Below are 19,880 nucleotides of genomic sequence, written 5' to 3' on the forward strand. Positions count from 1 at the left end.
CGTGTATATGTTGATGTAATAAGAAAAATACGTTACGTTGGTACTCAGTCGAGAAAGGTACCGGGTGCCCGTCGCGGCCTATCAGTTTGGGTCGTGACAACAATATTCTTCTTTAATGTTTTATCACAAATTAAACTTTTTTAGATGTAATTTAACTTATTACACTTCAGTGAAACTGACGTAGAAAGAATTAAAAACTATACATATATATATATCAACAATGTGTATATAATGTTCTCGCGAAAATATATATATATTTTTAAATTACTTCCTTTCTACTAAACACATCCTCAGAAACGTTTAAGATGAGGGTCAAATAATGGAAATTCAAATTTAGATCTCACTGTATTTTAGTGGAGGTAAGAGTTCTCAATTTGGACCATACGCTCTAATAAAGGAACACACCTAGGCCTCATATTCAATTTTGCAAAAGTGACTTTTTTGAAGCCCAAAATCAGCAACACTTTCACTTTTGGTCCAAAGTCCCACACTACCAGTAATAAAATTTGTTCTTGAAACAACACCTGCAAATGCTCTCTCTCTCCTCCTCTTTGGTATCGTTCGGTGGAATTGCAAAGCCTGTTTCGGCGCCGATCAGTTTAAAGTGTCAATATAATCCTTTGAGAACGACAATTAACAATCCCTCTGATTCCATGGCATCTTCAGTTGCCCCAAAATGGGCTCAAAAAACTGTGACGCTTCCTCCTCAAAGGCGGGGCTGTCACCTTGTTACATCCAAGGTATGTCTCTAACTTGCCCTTTACTTTTGCTAATTTTAACCAACTGATCCATTACTTTCTTCTGTTTTAGTTTTTGATTACTTCTGCAAAAAAAAAAACTTAGGGGGAAAAACATAAGTAGCCCGCCTTTAGTCTTTATAACAATAGCTTAGTCCTAAAAACTAAAAACAACCCCCAAAGGTATGTAGCCATATCATTTATGATTACAACAACAACAACAAACCTAGTATAGTCCCACAAGTGAGGTCTAAGAATGGTAGATAGTACACAGAGCTTACCCCTATGGTAGAGGCTGTTTCCCTCAGCACGAGGAAAAATGAGAAAAGAGCCGTAGCAACAAGCCATAACGAGAACAAACAGAAAACAAGGCGAAAAGAACAATATGTAGTGATAGAAATCTACAATATTAGAATACAAAGACTGCCACTAATAACACTAGAAATGTCCGGAAACACACACAAGTACCTACTGACCTACGACCTTAATCCTCGACCTCCACACCTTCCTATTAAGGGTCGTGTCTTTGGTCAGCTGAACAAAAGCCATATTTTGCCTGATTATCTCTCCCCAATATTTTTTAGCCTACCTCTACCTCTTCTAAGACCCACCAAGGACAACCTCTCACACCTCCTTACTGGGGCATCTGTACTTCTCCTCTTCACATGCCCAAACCATTTAAGTCTCGCTTGCCTTGGTCCAAGTATCCTCATTCTTAATCTTATCAATCCTGATATGCCCGCACATCCATCTCAACATCCTCATTTCTGCTACTTTCATTTTTTGACATGAGAATTCTTGACTGGCCAACACTCTGCCCCGTACAACATAGTCGGTCTAACTACTACTCTGTAGAACTTACCTTTAAGTTTATGAGGCACATTCTTATTACATAAGATACCAGATGTGAGCCTCCATTTCACCCACCCTGCACCAATACGATGTGTAACACTCTCGTCAATCTCTCTATTTCCTTGGATTATAGACCTAGATAATTGAAACTATCTTTCTTGGGGATGAGTTGTGTATCAAGCCTCACGTCCACGTCCGATTCACTGGTCCCGCCACTGAACTTACACTCCAAATATTCTGTCTTGGTCCTACAACTTGAATCCTTTAGACTCTAGGGTCTATCTCCAAACTTCCAGTCTTGCGTTAACACCACTTCGCATTTCGTCAATCAATACAATATCATCTGCAAATAACATAAACCAGGGCACCTCCCTTTGAATGTGACGCGTCAGGATATCCACGCCAAAGCAAATAAAAATGGACTAATAGCTAAAGTCTAGTGCAACTCATCACAACTAGAAAGTGGTTCGAGTCTTCTCCTACTGTCCTCACCTGAGTTTTAGTTCCTTCATACATGTCCTTAATCACCCCTAGTATATGCTACATGAACACCTCTAGCCTCCAAACATCTCCATAGAACTCCCTTTGAGACTTTGTCTTATGTTTTCTCTAGATCAATGAACACCATGTGCAAGTCTCTTTTCCTCTCCCTATATTGTTCCACCAACCTCCTTACAAGATGAATGACTTTCGTAGTCGAACAATCCGACATGAATCTGACTGGTTTTCGGAAATAAACACACTCCTCCTCACCCCTGCTTTCACCACCCTCTCCCAAACTTTCGTGGTGTGTCAGCAGCTTGATACCCCTATGGCCCTATAGTTGTTGCGATTTTGGATATCACCTTTGTTCTTGTATAACGGGATCATCGTAGTCCACCTCCATTCTTCAGGCATCTTCGTTGTCCTAAAAATGATGTTAAACAACCCAGTGAGCTATTACAAACCTGCCCTACTCACGTTATTCCAAAATTTTACTAGAATTTCGTCTGGCTCAGTCGCTCTCCCCCGGCTTATCTTACGCATAGCTCCCTCGACCTCCTCAATTTTAATACACCTACAATAACCGAAATCTCGATAAAAATCCCTGTAACAGAAAATAAGGCGAAAATTATTACTACATGGATACTGGCTCAAATAGTATCAAACGCAAATATACCAAAATCGTTCCCTACGTGATTTCTATCCAAGATCGAAAAACCATTGGTGTGGAGAAGCGGCACAATGTGCAGATAACCATGGAACCTGTTAAATTCTAATACAGTACAACTAAAAGTGGAATAGTGAGTACAAATTCTCAATTTCAATTTTAATGGAGTTTTGGTCAAAGTGGATTATAGTTTTTATGATGTTGTTGATGAACAATTGGGTATTGATACATCAAATGTTATATTGGAAATCAAGTACTCATTGAATGACAGATATCCACCGATTGGTATTGACATTGATGTGAGTGTTCAATTTTACCTCAATCTGAAAAACTTCAACTCTTCAACTCTGACATCACTCAATACTCATGGTGCATTAACTAACATTTGGTAGTTGCTCCAACGATGAATTTGTTGCTACAACGTTATATAGGATATGTGATGAGATTATATGGTTTTATATCAAGTTAAAATTAAACACTTATATCATTTTCTATATCCATCTGACCATCAATGAATATCCGTCCTTTAATGAGTATTTGATTTCCAACGTAACATTTGATATATCGATACCCAATTAATTATTGATTTCATCAATAAAATCTGAAAACTATAATCCGCTCGGACCACATCTGCATTAAGATTGAAATTGCAGAACTTGTATTCATTATCCCACTCCTCGTTGTACGGTATAACACTTTAACACGTTCCATTGCTGACCAAAATCCTTGTGTTGTTTTTCCTCGCCAATTTTTTTTTTCAATTTTGGATAGAATTCGTATAGAGAATGTTTTCCATTCCACGTTTCTAGTATAGTTGCACTTGATTCTGTTAGAGACGCCCAAAAAATTCACTCAGTATCCATGTAGTAATTGTAATTAGCAAATTTTTCATGGTATTCTTTGTTACAATCCGAGGATCATAAATGATGTGGCTATATTATTTTAGGGTTTATTTTCATAAACTAGTTTTAGTGTTAGACTATTGTTATAAAGACAAATGCTGGCTATTTTTTCCCCCCTAAGTTTTTGAACAATTAACGAAAACTTATGTTTCAGTGACCCTAATGATTACGCTTTTGATTGATAATTTGTCATATATGTGTGTGTGTGTGTGGTGTGTGTGTGTGTGTGTGGCGTCTTTATGGAAATCGTACTATCTCAAATTGAGCATACAAAATATAGTCATGTCTATATTTGCTTGATTAACTTTATGTAACTGAACCAATTCGAATTTATGCTGGGACGTTCAACTACGGAAGCTATTCACCTTGTCAGGAGGTTGATGGAGCAGTAAAGGGAGAGGAAAAGGTTTTACATATGGTGTTTATCGACTTAGAGAAGAATTACGATAAAGTGCCGATAGAGGTTCTGTGGAGATGTTTGGAGACTAGAGGTGTTCCTGTTGCGTACATTAGGGCTATTAAGGACATGTATGATGGAGCTAAGACTTCAGTGATGACAGTGGGAGAGGACTCAGAACACTTCCCAGTTGTGATGGGGTTGCACCAGGGGTTAGCCCTCAGCCCAGTTTTATTTGCCCTGGCAATCAACGCACTGACGCGCCATATTCAAGGGGAGGTATCGTGGTGCATGTTATTTGCGGATGACATTGTACTGATTGACGAGACGCGAGACGGTGTTAACGAGAGGTTAGAGATTTGGAGGCAGACCTGGAGTCTAAAAGTTTCAGGACCAAGACAGAATACTTGGAGTGCAAGTTCAGTTGTCCGACCCATGTAGTGGACAAAGATGTGAGGCTTGATTCACAAGTTATCCCTAGGAGAGAAAGTTTCAAGTACCTTGGGTCAGTTATACAAGGGAATGAGGAGATCGACGAGGATGTCACACATCATATTAGGGTGGGGTAGATAAAATGGAGGCTTGCTTCCGGCGTTCTGTGTGATAAGAATGTGTCACCAAAACTTAAAGGTAAATTCTATAGAGCGGTGGTCAGACCGACTATGTTGTATGGGGCAGAGTGTTGGCCTGTCAAGAACTCCCATGTCCAGAAGATGAAGGTAAGATGAAGGTGGCCGAAGGATGTTGAGATGGATGTGCGGGCTATTAGGTTAGATAGAATTAGAAATGAAGTTATTCGGGACAAGGTGGGGATGGCCCCTGTGGAGGACAAGATGCAGGAGGTAAGACTTAGATGATTTGGGCATGTGAAGAAGAGAGACGCAAATGCACCGGTGAGGAGGTGTGAGAGGTTGGCCTTGGAGGGCCTAAGGAGAGGTAGAAGCAGGACAAAGAAGTACTGGGGAGAGGTGATTAGACAAGATATAGCGATGCTCCAGCTTATTGAGGACACGGCCATGGATAGGAAGGTGTGGAGGTTGAGAATAAAGGTAAAGGGTTAGGTAGCCGAGCATTGTCCTTGTTTGTAATAGTAGCATTAGTGCATTACTTAGTGTCAGTTGTGTATTTTCGTATCACTAGACTTCTGTCATAACTTGTTGTTGCTTTCGTTTCAGTTTTCTGATTGCATTACCTAGTGTTAGTTTTGTATTTTCGATTGGTTTTCTTGTTGTTGCCCCATCTTTTTATCTTTCCTGAGCCGAGGGTCTACTGGAAGCAACCTTCTGCCTTCTTAAAGGTAGGGTTAAGGTTTGCGTACACACTACCCTCTCCAGACTCCACTTGTGGGATTAAACTGGGTTTATTGTTGTTGTTGTAACTTTATGTAACTAGGTTTGCGGTCAAGCTTTAGATGGCCCCTTGCAATGGCCGTTATTTAAAGTAGTTACTAAGAGGATTATAGAGTATGTTAAACTTCAGTTTCATGATTCTGTTGCACAGACACTCTTTGAAAAGAGTCACTGGTGGTTTACCACTATCACCTTCAGTGAACTTCAAGTGCGCATAATGGCCCAGCTCATACCTGGTTTAAATGATGCTAAAGTAATCTCCTAGGCCCAGATCACCTGTAAAAAATGTGTAATATGTCTATCTCATTTTTCTCGTTGCTGGAAACATGGCAATATGGTCGAACTGATACATTCAAATCATACTTTATCTCTATGCATTAGAACAACATAGGATAGTTTGCTTCCTGTTCATTTTGTTATGTTTTTATTTTCATTAAGCAGGTTATTTGTTGGTAACCTTGATTTGAGAATCATGTCAGTAGGCATAATCATTATAGACAGGGTTATTTTTGAATTACATTTATTTTGGCCGTACAAGAACAAATGTGACAATAGACACTGTGAAAATGTTATCACAGCATGCTAATTAGCTGGCTCACAAACTAAACTGACATGTTTTCTTACAAAAGTTGATGTACTCAGATTCCATTCTTATTCTTCTGGTTTATGAACCATCTTTTGTCAGGTTCATAGGTAATATTTTGACTTCATATACTGTCATATGGATAATTGTTACTCCAGTAATTAGCTTTAGTATTTCTAGCTACTAATTTTTCAGCTGCTAGACTAGTGCTGTTAATATATTAATCTGGATTATTGAAAAGCATTTGTATGATAACCCCATCTAAGCATAAGCATACTGTACCTCGGTCATGGAGCAACATGTTTCAAATAGCAAACAAAGTACTCATAGAAGAGTTTGTTTCTCTTTCTCTTGTCCAATTCTGTGTGTTCCATCTCTTTCCCAACCTGACAAAAAGAATGCATTCTGCTTGATATTAATAACATCTTAATGTCTTCATCAGATTGTGAAGGAAATTGGTCAAGAGATGGCAGGCTTCAAATGTGGCCTTGCTCATCTTTTTCGTAAGTAATCCTACTCTAAAATTTCACTTGAAATTCTGCTTGACATCTTTTAATTGGCCAGGTAATTGCCCCAGAATTCTTTTATGACTGAATATGGTTAGCTGTATGTTTAACCAGTGCAGCATACAAGTGCTTCTTTGACCATAAATGAAAACTATGACTCAGATGTTCGAGATGATACAGAGACATTTCTTAATAGGGTTGTCCCAGAGGTAAGATTATTTTCTGCCAGGTATAGTACTTGTCATTAATTGTTAATGAGAGTCTCATTTTGTTTTAAAATGACAATTTCAGGGGATATCTGCACCGTGGAAACATACTCTTGAGGGTAAGAGTGTAGCTTAATCCCTGTCCTCTGGTATCCGGAGTCTGACTGCTGTTTATTTTCTTCTAATTTCTGGTTTTATCAGATAATGCACTGTGCTTCTTCTAGGGACTAGGGGTGGCAATTCGGTAAGGTGGTTTGGGTTTGGGGGTGAAAACTAGCAGATCCGAATACCTTGCAGTTCGACCTGAGCTTGGGGAAGCTCAAAATCTTATGGCTGAGCTTGACGCTGTATTAGTATGATTTAAGAGCTTGTGCTTGGGCCTGATATGGTTGAATAAGTCCACATGGCAGTATCGTACAGAGTCAATGTTCCAACTTAAGAAATCCCACATTTTTTAATTAAATCAAGTAGCATGAGACTCATCAAATTACTGAAAAATCAACTAATTTTTGAAATAACAAACCTTTGTAGTCAAAACCTTAACATCCCTCTTTTAAAACAGTGAAAAACTCAAAAAATTTCATCAGATGTATCTTCAAGATGGAGACAATAATTTACATCTACAAAAAGAAGGTGTTGAATTAAAATACATGACTAGTATTTGGATTGGCATCGCCATGATCCCCCTTTTCAAGCAAGTAGCATCTCGTAGTGTGATGTACGTCTCCGAACTTGTTCTCAATAGAAGAATCGCCTAAGATGAAATGGGATGAGAGTCGAGAAATTAGGAGAGGAGGATGTCTGTGCCAAAACACGAGAAGAGAGATTAGCAAAGATAAGAAAAATAGGAGATAAGAGTGAGGAGAGAGGAGAGAGGAGAGAGAAAGAGAGTAGAAGTGTTGGAGAAAGTGGAGTGGCAAAGGAAGAAGATTCAAGAAGGTGAGAGAACTGGCTAGGAATATAATTGATCTGAGAGGCAGTTAAAATGAATTGCAATGAAGCTAAAATGTAGCTATATTCTTAGTACCCAATCAATGTACATCATGGTATTTATACATTGAGACTTTTGAATGAAATTCAAATGGAATTTTGGCTCCAACTAACTAATCTAACAATTTGCTATGCACCAACAAGGGTTGTGGTGGAGTGGTAAGTACTCCTTTCTCCTTAACCCGAGGTTTCTGGTTGGAGCCCTGAGTATGAAGTCATCTTTATTAGGGAGCTCTTTACCCCTAATGTGGACTTCTCAGCGCGAATTCGGACTTAGTCAGGACCCAATGCGAGTACTTGATACCGGGTGGGAAACTAAAAAAAAAGAAAAGAAAAAAACAATTTGCTATGAAACTAACTAATTAAAATCAGGCTTCAACTACTTCAGTCTTTAATTCTAACTTTATCATCGCTTACTTCAGTATCCAGCTCCGCTTCCCCATTTGATTAGCAAATGCATAGCTAGATCCGCAATCCTCCTTGTACATTAACTTTTCATAATCAATAACATGATAAAAGAATTTTACTCTTTTACTGCATTTGAGTTGTTTCTTGAAACCTTTGTAGTTGGTTGAAATGTTTAGCAAAATTATCAGTTTGTTCCTTGTTGGTGATTCTGACGTTCATTCGTTGTGTCATACCTACCTATAATACTACCACCTATAAGAAAAAGAATACTACCACTTATTTATATGTTGTATTCTATTGTATCGCCTTCAATCTTTCTGACAGACTTTTCAGGGATTAAGTTCTTGTTTTTTTTTCCTCCTCGGATAACTAGTCTTTCTCAATTTTATTGGTTGTTATTTTGACATTACTATGTTGCAATTTGACAGGTCCAGATGACATGCCTGCTCACATTAAGTCATCGATGTTTGGCTGCACGCTCACGTCTGAATATCTCCTTGTTTTAATCCATATATTTTTTCACACCTCCATTTTACACTGATATTTACCATGTCTTGGATTTTCAGGATTCCAATCACAGACGGAAAGCTAAACATGGGAACCTGGCAGGTACTTGTGAAAACTCTTTCCAGGTCATTTGATTTGAGCCTGGATAGAACAATGAATTTTATTGCATTCACCTTCATATTGGATTATGCGTTCTATTGAAAAGCGGGCAGTTAAAGTTGTTTCATCTGCTATTGTTACCAAGTTGGTCAATTCTATCCTTCAATCCTACTCTTTTACAGATAATGACTGCCAATTCCTCTCACTTGCATTTAAAGAAAGAAAAACAAAGAAACAGAAATATACCTTAAGATAGTAGATCATAAACTGGACTTGAGACTAGATATAGTCATGTCTAAATATTGGGACTAATTTAAGAATGTCAATCTTTTAGGGTTATCCATGATTCGGCTTTTGAATGTTGGGTTAACCTTTTATTGTACATTTTGTTTAAGATGCATGGATTTTAAATATTATTGCTTTCTTTTTGCTTAGCTTACATGTAAAGCAAGTTTTTGACCGTCATTCTATTTTCTTTTGAATATCTTCCATCTTTGGCTGAAGGGGAGCCTTGGATTCAATGGTAAAGTTGTCTCCGTGTGACATATAGGTCATGGGTTCACGCTATGGAAGCAGTCACTAATGCTTGCATTAGGAGAAAAGTCTAAAATAGGTTTCCTTCAATTACTCCACGCCATCCCCAACAACTCTTACCTGACCTGTGCTTTTAGCTCTTAGAAAACCTTGAAGATATCAAGGACTTATCAGGGCTACTAGGTACATAGATAAAGTGCAGTATATACCAGGATATCATATTTTATTTGCAGCAAGACAAGGCATTAATCCCTTAATTTCTTCAAAGAGATTGTATATGGAAGCACAGCATTAACTTTGGCACATGTTTTTTATTCAACATCTATCTGGCAACTGTAAGTAGTAGACTTGAAGATGAACAAGTCATAGCAAAGACACTTAAGAAAGTGCTAGAATTTTTTTTAGGAGGCTAAAACGGATGAGTATATTGCCCATACTTTTATCCCTTTTATTCTTGGGGTGTGGGAGTGTTTAAGAGGAGGTTGCATCAAAGCCTTTTCAATGACTTCTGCTTCGAACCCCCTAAACGATGAATAGAATTCCAGAACTTTGCAAGGCCAATAGCACTGCTTGGAGTGGTGTTTGCTGTTTTCCCATTTTGTGAGTTTATTTAATGTGTTGGTTTATCAAGGTGAATAGCGTTTTAAATGGTAGCACACTATACGAGGTGACTCAATATCAGTTGTGTTTTTGTTTGATAGCCTGTTTTTCATCTGCAGTTGATGGAAGGTATGATGAGTAATTAATGTTTTCTGAATCTCAGGGCATATGGTTGTGTGAGCACCGTGATGCTGCTACCCCTCGCAGAATTGTGATCACCCTTAATGGCATGTGAGCCGCTAAAGTCAAATGTTAGAGAAGTCCTATCAATGTGCTTATCGTACTGAAAGGGTCATGTGTAATACTTTCTCTCGTTGTGATGTTTTTCTAGCCCATTTCAGTCTATGATGATCTAGAGATGAAAATCTCTTGGCAATTTCTGGTAAAAACGTGCTATGTGGTTTGTGTCCAAATTTCAGTATGACCAACGAGCTTTAAGAATTTGTACGGTAAACATGGAAGGTCTCCTTCCAGTGTTGCATCTTTACCATATATATTATGGATTTTGCTAACCTAATAGGTTAGCACCATACTTACTTTTTAAATCCAAAATATCCTTGGCACTTCTCTGATTTATTGACAAATCATGAATAATTTTGTCCAATTTATCATCATCCAGAAGCTCCTATAAGTTATCATTTTCCTTTAAGTAAGAAGCCAACCCTTCACTCATTCTAGGATAGCTGCAAAATGTAAAAAATATGCAGTTGGAACAATGTTGAGTAGATGTTGTGAATGATACTAGGAGTTTGGGTAATTATTATGATTTTTATTTGTCATTAGAGACTATGAAGATGCGCATCTCAAATCCTACGTAATGACAACATTCCTTGATCATCCGGATGTCCCGGGTTCGGGTTCGGGTTCGTGTTCCATTATCCGGATCAGAGAGAAAGTTGATGGTGCTTTCAGCTACTCACTTTCGCCATATAATATAAGGTGCAACATTTGGGAACCCAATTGAAGCGTTGTGATCATAAATTTGTAACATACTCCTCCAAAAATCGATAACTATTCAAAGCTATTAATTTGATAGTAACAATGACTTCCAGTTTTGCTACAGCCAACTTCTCAGTTCTCTCTTCATGATTTGCCCTTCAATTTCTCCATATTTTATTTTATTACTACTTGAGGTTCATATTTGCATATTTGTACCAAATAGCTATGTAATGGCTTTTTACTTTTTGTTTAATATATGAAACTAACATATTCTTTTGGTGGCCTAATTAATCTTCTCTTGCTTTTCTTCTTAATTTTTTGTCCAAATCTACAAAAAATTTCTTCACACAGCTTTTGATAAATTTTGTATTAGAAATTTAATTTATGTTTTTTGTTTCATAGGGTGCTTTCACCGCTTGTGATGATATGTGAAGCTTTATTTCTTCTTAATTAACATCGTCGTCGCTTGTACGAGTAGTTAAATCAAATTTAGGTAAACTCTCTCTACTTCTATCTCTCCCCCTCTCTCTGTGTGTATATGTTTCTCTATATGTATCTAGAGTTCTCTCTGTGCGACCGATTTCAGGTGAGTAGCCAGTCAGTCTATTATTGAAGAATGTGACGCTCAACTGATGTTTCTCTGCACCTACCTTCATGTTTATTTACAACATTGTTATGGTGCTCATTCCGTTGGACCTTTCATGTCTAATTGGTTGTTCCATTTCCTACAGGGACCAAGTAAATTTATTTTATTTTGTATGTCCTTAAAAATATATTTACCATATTTCCTTTCAAGTTAGCAGCATTGATTGAAATGTTTGGAAATCTTTAGTGGTACACATCTTTATGTTGCTTCTTCCACATAAAAGGAGAATATACTATGCTAATGTGTTTACTACTTTGCTTTGATTCGGTTTCTCTTAGCTGAATTCTATGTGCCATCTAGCATAAGCTAATCTTTCTTCTTTGATACATCATTTTGGGGAAATTGTTATACCCTTTTTGTCAACTTTGGTACTAGTGTTGTTTGAAATCAAGGAAAAAGCTCGAAATTGTAATTTAAGGCTGTTAAAGATTTAAAATTTTAATCAACGGTTAAAGGTGTAAAGTTTAATATGCGGGAGGTTTGTTTCACAGCCAATAGTAAAAAACAATCGTTGTTTTATATTGGTTTAAGATCTTGAAAAGGTAGGCATAATTATTCATGGTAATTAAATATTTTGAGTATTCATGGCAGTTAATATTCTTGGCATGAATAAAAAGAAAAAGTACATATAATAGATTGGAGAAAGTATCATCTAGCTATTCTTAAAATATTTGATTAATAAACTTATTCTTGATAGAAAAAAATGATGGTAAATTTTAGTATATAGGAAGAATAGTTGCAGCTGTGTGGTGTTGATATGCCGCTCCATTTAGTTTGTGTTTGCCAATAACTTGTTAGAGGAAAAAACCTGCTGGTCAAGGTTGATTGATTAATTATTTCAAAGTATCTTGCAATTAAGTATGTGTGATTTTTTCACTTTAAAAAAAGAGGGCTGGGTGGTGTTTGTTTAAGTACTACTACTTGTTAAAAAATATTAGTATTTTAAACTTGAACGAGATTTAGTAATTTATTTGACCTCTGGAGAAAGACGATATTCCTTATTGAATACCAGAGAATATAGGAGCTTTCACTTGTAAATATGTGTGGAAAAACTAAAAAGAAGTTGTAGATCTATCACTCTGCACATACTACCTTATCACTAGCTATCTTTCTGCTTATTCTAATAACTAATTGCTATTATATATTTTTTGCTACTACATGTTCTCTTTGTGCTTCTTTCTCATGTTCCTTTGGTAGAATTTTATTAAGCTTCATTCTGTTGTTGCTAATACAATAGTCATCCCCATGTTCCAAAAATCTTCAATGTCATTTCCAAAGAAAATCAACTTTGAAGAGGAAGAATGAATTGTTAATCTAACTTGACTGTCATTTTAGAGTATAGACTATAACTGCTGCCAATGTTATTTAGATGCAAAGGAAGAAAATTAATTACTACTACTGATGACTGTTGCCACTATTACTTATTTTATCCTCCCATAATTTTGTCCTTGCATATAGCAGCAAATATGGAAAGTTGCATCCTCTCCATTGGTTAATTAAATGCTCAATATTCTTGACTGTTTTAATTTCACTACTTATTACACTTCTTTTACAGGAAAGATATCAGGAAATATTATGGGAACAAACACAAACTCGGTCTGATATTGATCAATGTAAAGCATATTATGAAGTCGCGGGAGGGGAAAAAAAGAGAAGATTATATGGTCTTGGATCTCAAGAAAAATTCTACTATGAGCCGAATCTTTGTGGCTCTTCTGGATCAGATGCTTCATCATCAATACCACCTTCAAGTTCTCAATCAGCATCAATAGAGAATTTGGATGAGTTAGTGATGCGTTTGATTCCTGCACTAACAGAGCGCATAATTATTGTTGGTGTTAGAGATGATTCAAACTTAATTGTAATAGCTATATGCATTTTGATATCATTTTGGACCTTGAAACATGTTAATTTATATGAACTTTAGCTATTATTAAGGATATCTAATAATTTACATTCAAAATTCATGAGCAGAGAAAATTTAAAATAATAAATAAAAAAGATCTAAAAGGGAAAGATATTGCGACAGATTGCGATGGATATTTTTCGTAACAAAAATAAATATATAAGATAATATAGCGACAGATTGCAACAGACAATTTTTGTCTCCAAAAGCAAAGATAAAATGACTCTAAAAATATTTCGTGACGGATTAGCGACCGACTTTCCGTCGAAAAGTATACGAATGACGAAATGCATTATGAATTTAGCTACACAATTTGCTAATATGACGACGGAATTTCTGTCGCTACATGTAGCAACGGATAGTATTTGTCGCTAGAACGTCGCAAATCAGCAACAGAGGAAAAGCGGTTGCAATTCTGTCGCTAATCCGGCTTGGCGACGAAAAAAAGCTCTTTAGCGACGGATATTGTCCGTCGTTAAAAGCTATTTTTTTGTAGTGAGTGCTAGTTTTGCCATCAGCTTCAGGTTCCTATAATGTGTATTGTGATGCTTTGAGAGTTGGTACTGGTTGTGTTTTGATGCAGGAGGACACAGTTATTACTTATGCTTTTCGTCAGTTGAAGCCCCATGAGAAGAACTACCACGTTCATGATTTGGAGTTGGCTGCCATAGTTCACGCGTTGAAAATTTGGAGGCATTACTTGTATGGTGTGTCTTGTGAGGTGTTTACTGATCACCGTAGCCTCCAACACTTGTTCAAATAGAAGGATCTCAATTTGAGGCAGCGGAGATGGTTGGAGTTGCTTAAGGATTACGATATCACTATATTGTACCATCCGGAAAGGCCAATGTGGTGGCTGATGCCTTGAGCCGAAAGGTGGTGAGTATGGGGAATTTGGCATTTATTCCAGTTGGGGAGAGACCTCTTGCGGTTGATGTTCAGGCATTGGCCAATCGGTTCGTGAGATTAGATGTTTCGGAGCCCAGTCGGGTATTGGCTTGCGTGGTTTCTCGATCCTTCTTATATGATCACATCAGAGAGCGCAAGTATGATGATCCGCATTTTCTTGTCCTTAAGGACAGAATTTAGCATGATGATGCCAGAGATATGACCATTGGTGATGATAGGGTGTGAGGATGCAGGGGCGGATTTGTGTGCCGAATGTGGATGGACTTCGGGAGTTGATTCTGGAGGAGGCCCATAGCTCACAGTATTCCATTCATCCGGGTGTCGCGAAGATGTATCAGGATGTGAGACAACATTATTGGTGGAGAAGAATGAAGAAAGACATTGTGGGATTTGTAGCTCGGTGTCTCAATTGTCAATCGGTGAAATATGAGCATTAGAGATCGGGTGGCTTGCTTTAGCAGATGGATATTCCGAGTGGAAGTGGGAGAGGATCACTATGGACTTTGTTGTTGGACTTCCACGGACTTTGAGAAAGTTCGATGCTATTTGAGTGATTGTGGATCGGCTGACCAAGTCCGCACACTTCATTCCTATGTGTACTACCTATTCTTCAGAGTGGTTGGCAGAGACCTATATCCGGGAGATTGTTCGTTTGCATGGTTTACCAGTTTCCATCATTTCAGATAGGGGCACTCAGTTTACATCACAGTTTTGGAGGTCTGTGCAACGAGAGTTGGGTACTCATATTGATTTGAGCACATCTTTTCACCCTTAGATGGACGGGAAGTCCGAGCGCACTATTCAGATATTGCAGGACATGTTGCGTGCTTGTGTCATTGATTTCAGAGGGTCATGGGATCAACTTCTACCGCTTGCAGAGTTTGCTTATAACAACAACTACCAGTCGAGTATTCAGATGGCTCCATATGAGGCTTTGTATGAGAGGCGGTGTAGATCTCCAATTGGTTGGTTCGAGCCCAGTGAGGCTAGGCTATTAGGGACAAACTTGGTGTAGGATGCCTTAGAGAAGGTGAAAGTGATTCAGGAGAGGTTTTGTACAGTGCAGTCAAGGCAAAAGAGCTATGTTGATAGGAAGGTTCGGGATGTGTCCTACATGGTTGGCGAGAAGGTTCTGTTGAAAGTTTCACCCATGAAAGGTGTTATGAGATTTGGGAAGAAAGAGAAATTGAGTCCTCGGTTCATTGGGCCTTTTGAGGTGCTTCGGAGGATTGGGGAGGTGGCTTATGAGCTTGCTTTGCCACCCAGCTTATCGAGTGTGCTTCCGGTATTTCATGTTTCTATGCTCCGGAAGTATATTGGGGTATCATCTCATGTTCTAGATTTCAGCACGGTTCAGCTGGATGATGATTTGACTTATGATGTGGAGCCAATAGCTATTTTGGGTCGTCAGGTTTGAAAGTTGAAGTCAAAGGATATAGCTTCAGTGAAAGTGCAGTGGAGAGGTCGGCCTGTAGAGGAGGCTACCTGGGAGACTGAGCGGAATATGCGGAGCAAATATCCTCACCTGTTTGAGGCTTCAGGTATGTTTCTTGATTCATTTGCGGATGAACGTTTGTTTAAGTTGGGGAGGATGTGACGACCCGGCCAGTCGTCTCATGAGTTACCGCTCCGTTTTCCCCCATTTCTGTTTCTTTATGCTTTGTTTATCCGTGTTATGTGGTATCGGGTTGGTCGGATTGAATCCGGAATGATTTTGATAAGGTTTGAGACACTTAGTCTCTTTTAAGAAAGTTTAAGTTGGAAAAGTCAATCAGATGTTGACTTATGTGTTAGAGGGATCGGATGTGAGTTTCGATTTTTCGGTTACCTTCGGGAGGTGATTTGTGACTTGGGAGCGTGATCGTAATGAATTTTGGAGGTTCGTAGTAGATTTAGGCTTGAATAGGCGAAGTTGATATTTTGGCGATTTCTGGTTGGTACGCGAGATTTTGATATAGAGTTCGGAATAGAATTCCGAGAGTTTCAGTAGTTCCGTTGTGTCATTTGGGATGTGTGTGCAAAATTTCAGGTCATTTGGATGTGGTTTGGTTGGGTTTTTGATCAAAAGCAGAATTTGGTAGATTTTAGAAAATTTGGCTTGAATCCAATGTGTTTTAGTTGATTTGATGTTGTTTGAGGTGTTTTGAAGATTGGTACAAGTTCGAATAAATTATTAGGATATGTTTGTGCTTTTGGTTGAGATCCCCGGGGCCTTGGGGTGATTTCGGATGGTTAACGGAGAAGTTGGAATTCTGTTGCAGCTGCTGAATTTGCTGCTTCTGGTATTTCCGCACCTGCAGATTGGGACCGCAGGTGTGATGAAGGAGGTCGCAGAAGCGGAAAGTGCTGATGGAGTCAGGGACCGCAGAAGCGGTAAGATGGATCGCATCTGCGATGTGGATGAGGGATTGCAGATGCAAAAAATATTGAGTTAAGTGATTTCCGCAGAACGGAGAAATAACCGCAAATGCAAAACCGCAGAAGCGGGGTATTGATTTGCAAATGCGAAAAGCTTTGGGCAGAAAGTATAAATTGTGGCCTTCGCGAATTTTGAGCTATTTCACCATTTTTATCTCGCTTGGGAGCTTTTTGAACGATTTGGAAGGGGGATTTCAAGGGAACTTCATTGAGGTAAGGAATTTGGACCTAAAACTCGTTCCTATGCTATTATTTCATGGAGTAGAGCTAGAAATCATGGGAATTAAGGGTGAAAATTGGGGAAACTAGGGCTTGGGAACTTAGACCTTTAATTAGGGAATTGAAGGACCATTTCAGATCGAATTTGAGAACTTTTGATATGTATGAACTCGTGGGGAGATAAGGAATCTATTGATGTAAAAATTATTAAATTCCGAGACGTGAGCCCGGGGGTCGGGTTTTGGTAAATTCGGGATTTGTGTTGTATTTTGATTATTTTCGCTTGGGCTTCGTTCCCTTAGCATATTTTGACGTCCTCGTTCTGATTTTGGATAGATTCGACGCGAGTGGAGGCCAATTCGAGGGGCAAAGGCATCACAAGCTAGAGATTTGACCGGTTCGAGGTGAGTACTGTTTGTAAATGATGTTCTGAGGGTTTGAAATCCCGGATTGCACATCGTAGTGCTATATTGAGGTGAGAAACACACTTGATGACGAGCGTGGGGTCGTGCACTATTGGGGATTTTGACTCGGTCCATCACGACTGATGATTTTACCACGTATTTGACTGAAATCTATTTGTTATCATCATTATTTGTGCTGAATGCCATATTTAGGCCTTGTGCTAACTATTTGAACCCTTCGGGGATTTTTACTAGTATTTCCTCACTGTTTTGACTTTATATTTGAACTCAGTCATGTTATATTTCACTGTTTTTCGTACTCAGCCATGTTTACTTTGTTTTTAACACTTACATGATCTTTTAAATGATATTTTGGGCTGAGAAACATGTTTTACTGCTCGAGTGCCTTGTGAGGATTTTTGGCTGAATAAGGCCGAGGGCCTATGTTGTGAGGAGACATTTGATACTAATTATGAGATCGTGGGCCAGAGATATGTACGCCACGAGGTGGCTTGATTGATATGAGGCCGAGGGCCTAGTGATGATGCCACGAGGTGGCTTGATATTGCGCTTAGGCCGTAAGGGGCCCCTCCAGGAGTCTGTACACCCCCAGTGAGCGGGAGTACCCATTGTGAAGTGAGATTGAGCCCGGGGGGCTGGTATTGTTCTATGTGATTGCCTGAGGGGCTAGTACTATTCTGAGATGTTGCCCGATGGGCGGATTTGTTGACATTGTGCTCGAGGGGCGAACCTTTATGTGTTTAATTTTTATAATTGACTGTCAATTACCTGCTTAATTATTGAATAAGGCTTTTTATAAAACTACGTTTGAGTTAAAGAATTTTACCTATCTTTCACTGGTTTACTATTTTAATTGTTTTACTGCTTCATTATAGAATGCTTTGTGCCTTACGTGATTTCTTGCTTTCAGTCTTTATTTACATTTGTTATTCACTAAGTTGGAGTACTCGCTTTACTCCTTGCACCTGCTAGTGCGAGTTGAGAGCTCCTGGCAGATATCGGATTCCACGAGGTAGCTGCTTGATGTCCGCAGTCCCGGATTTCTCCTCCTTTATCGTTTTTATCTCTTTTCAGACATTTGTACTAGCTTATAGACTTAGCAGACTTGTATTATGACTTATAGATGCTCATGACTAGTGACACCCCGATATCGGGCTGTGCTGGGTTGTTCTTCCGCGTATTTATGATATTATCTGCTACTTTGGATTATTTTATCATTTTTAGACCGTTTCTTTATACTTAACTGTTAATGATTGGAAAAGGGGAAGTGTCGGCTGGCCTTGTCTTCACGAGAGGCGCCATTACGATGGGGTCCGAGTTTAGGGTCGTGTCAATCCCCTGTTAGCTTCTTTACGGAGACTTCAAGGTATGCCTGCTCGGTGTCTACAAGCCTTAGAGTCACTTCCCTTATTCTTATTTACTGTTGTATTTCCTTTCAAATAGTGATGCAGTAGTTATTCTAATTTTACTCTGTAGAGCTTATCACTCAGTTCCACCAGTCTTGGGGAGCGTATTATTGTTGAATCTGTTTACGGAAGTTTATATTAGTTATTCATCTTTGTATTAGTACTCTGTTAAGTATTTCTATAAAGATATTATTAACTGTTAAGCTTACCTAGTCATAGAGACTAGGTGCCCTCACGAGGGTCCGAAGTTCTATCGGATTATGGTATGTCCGGCATCTTGAACCGCTTCAGGATTAACTCTTGTGTTGCACTCGGTTTAAATGGAAATTTATTATATTATTTCAAATTCGGGCCCTTCAAAATCGGTGGTGCACTCGGAATCCGATCCATTAGGGCGTGAAACTCCTTCTCATTTTGATCCATCCGTTTGTTAATCTCCCTCATGAATCTCATGAGCTCGATTTTGAAGGGATCATTACCGTTATTGTTACCAAATTCTCTATCGGTCCCCGAGCACCATCAATGCCGACCTAACCCATCAGATATTGTTATCAACTTTTGAGCTGTCTGATTTGCAGGAACGCCAGAAGGAACCAGACCCCTTCCGATTGCATTGTTTGAAGTTCCTGACAATGTCTGCTTCGTATTTTTGTATGTCCGGCATCTCGAACCTCTTTTGGGATTAACTCTTGTATTGCTTTCGGTTTTAACGGCAATTGAGTATATTTTTCGAATCCGAGCCCTTCAAACTGGTGGTGCGCCAGGAATCTGATCCATTCAGGCATGAAACTCTTTCACGTTTTGATCCATCCGCTCGTTATTATCCCTCGTGAATCTTATGAGCTCAATTTTGAAGGGATCACTACCGTTACGGTTACCGTTACCGAATCCGCTACTGGTCCCCCGGCACCGTCAAAGCCAACCTAACCCCTTAGGGATATTGTTATCAACTCTTTGAGCTATCTGATTTGCAGGAACGTTGGGATGAACGGGACCCCTTCTGTTTGCATTGTTGGAAGCACCTGACAATGCCTACTGCATATTTTGGTATGTCCGGCATCTGAACCTCTTCAGGATTAACTCCAGTGCTGAACTCGGTTTAAACAACAAATGAGTATATTTTTTCGAATTTGTGCCCTTCAAAATTAGTGATGCGCCCAGAATCTGATCCATTCAGTCGTGAAATGCCTTC

At 38.8% G+C, this 19,880-nt stretch overlaps 1 protein-coding gene across 1 annotated transcript; it reads left to right on the forward strand.

Annotated features, from left to right (window-relative positions):
• Positions 1–421: 421 nt before the first annotated feature.
• LOC104212150 (uncharacterized) lies at positions 422–10,372 on the forward strand. The gene is made up of 7 exons (XM_009761348.2): positions 422–740; positions 6,413–6,473; positions 6,591–6,685; positions 6,768–6,801; positions 8,509–8,563; positions 8,647–8,689; positions 9,984–10,372. The coding sequence occupies exons 1-7, from the start codon at positions 531–533 to the stop codon at positions 10,053–10,055; spliced, it is 570 nt and encodes a 189-aa protein (XP_009759650.1). The 5' UTR covers positions 422–530; the 3' UTR covers positions 10,056–10,372.
• The last annotated feature ends 9,508 nt before the right edge of the window (positions 10,373–19,880 follow it).

The sequence above is a fragment of the Nicotiana sylvestris genome, chromosome 10, assembly GCF_000393655.2.
Source record: "Nicotiana sylvestris chromosome 10, ASM39365v2, whole genome shotgun sequence".
In the NCBI taxonomy this organism is placed as follows: domain Eukaryota; kingdom Viridiplantae; phylum Streptophyta; class Magnoliopsida; order Solanales; family Solanaceae; genus Nicotiana; species Nicotiana sylvestris.

Coding starts and splice junctions, on each gene's coding strand:
- LOC104212150 (XM_009761348.2), top strand. CDS start 531: ATGCTCTCTCTCTCCTCCTCTTTGGTATCGTTCGGTGGAATTGCAAAG. Junction 6,474..6,590: donor TGGCCTTGCTCATCTTTTTC/GTAAGTAATCCT, acceptor ATGTTTAACCAG/TGCAGCATACAAGTGCTTCT. Junction 6,686..6,767: donor TTAATAGGGTTGTCCCAGAG/GTAAGATTATTT, acceptor TGACAATTTCAG/GGGATATCTGCACCGTGGAA.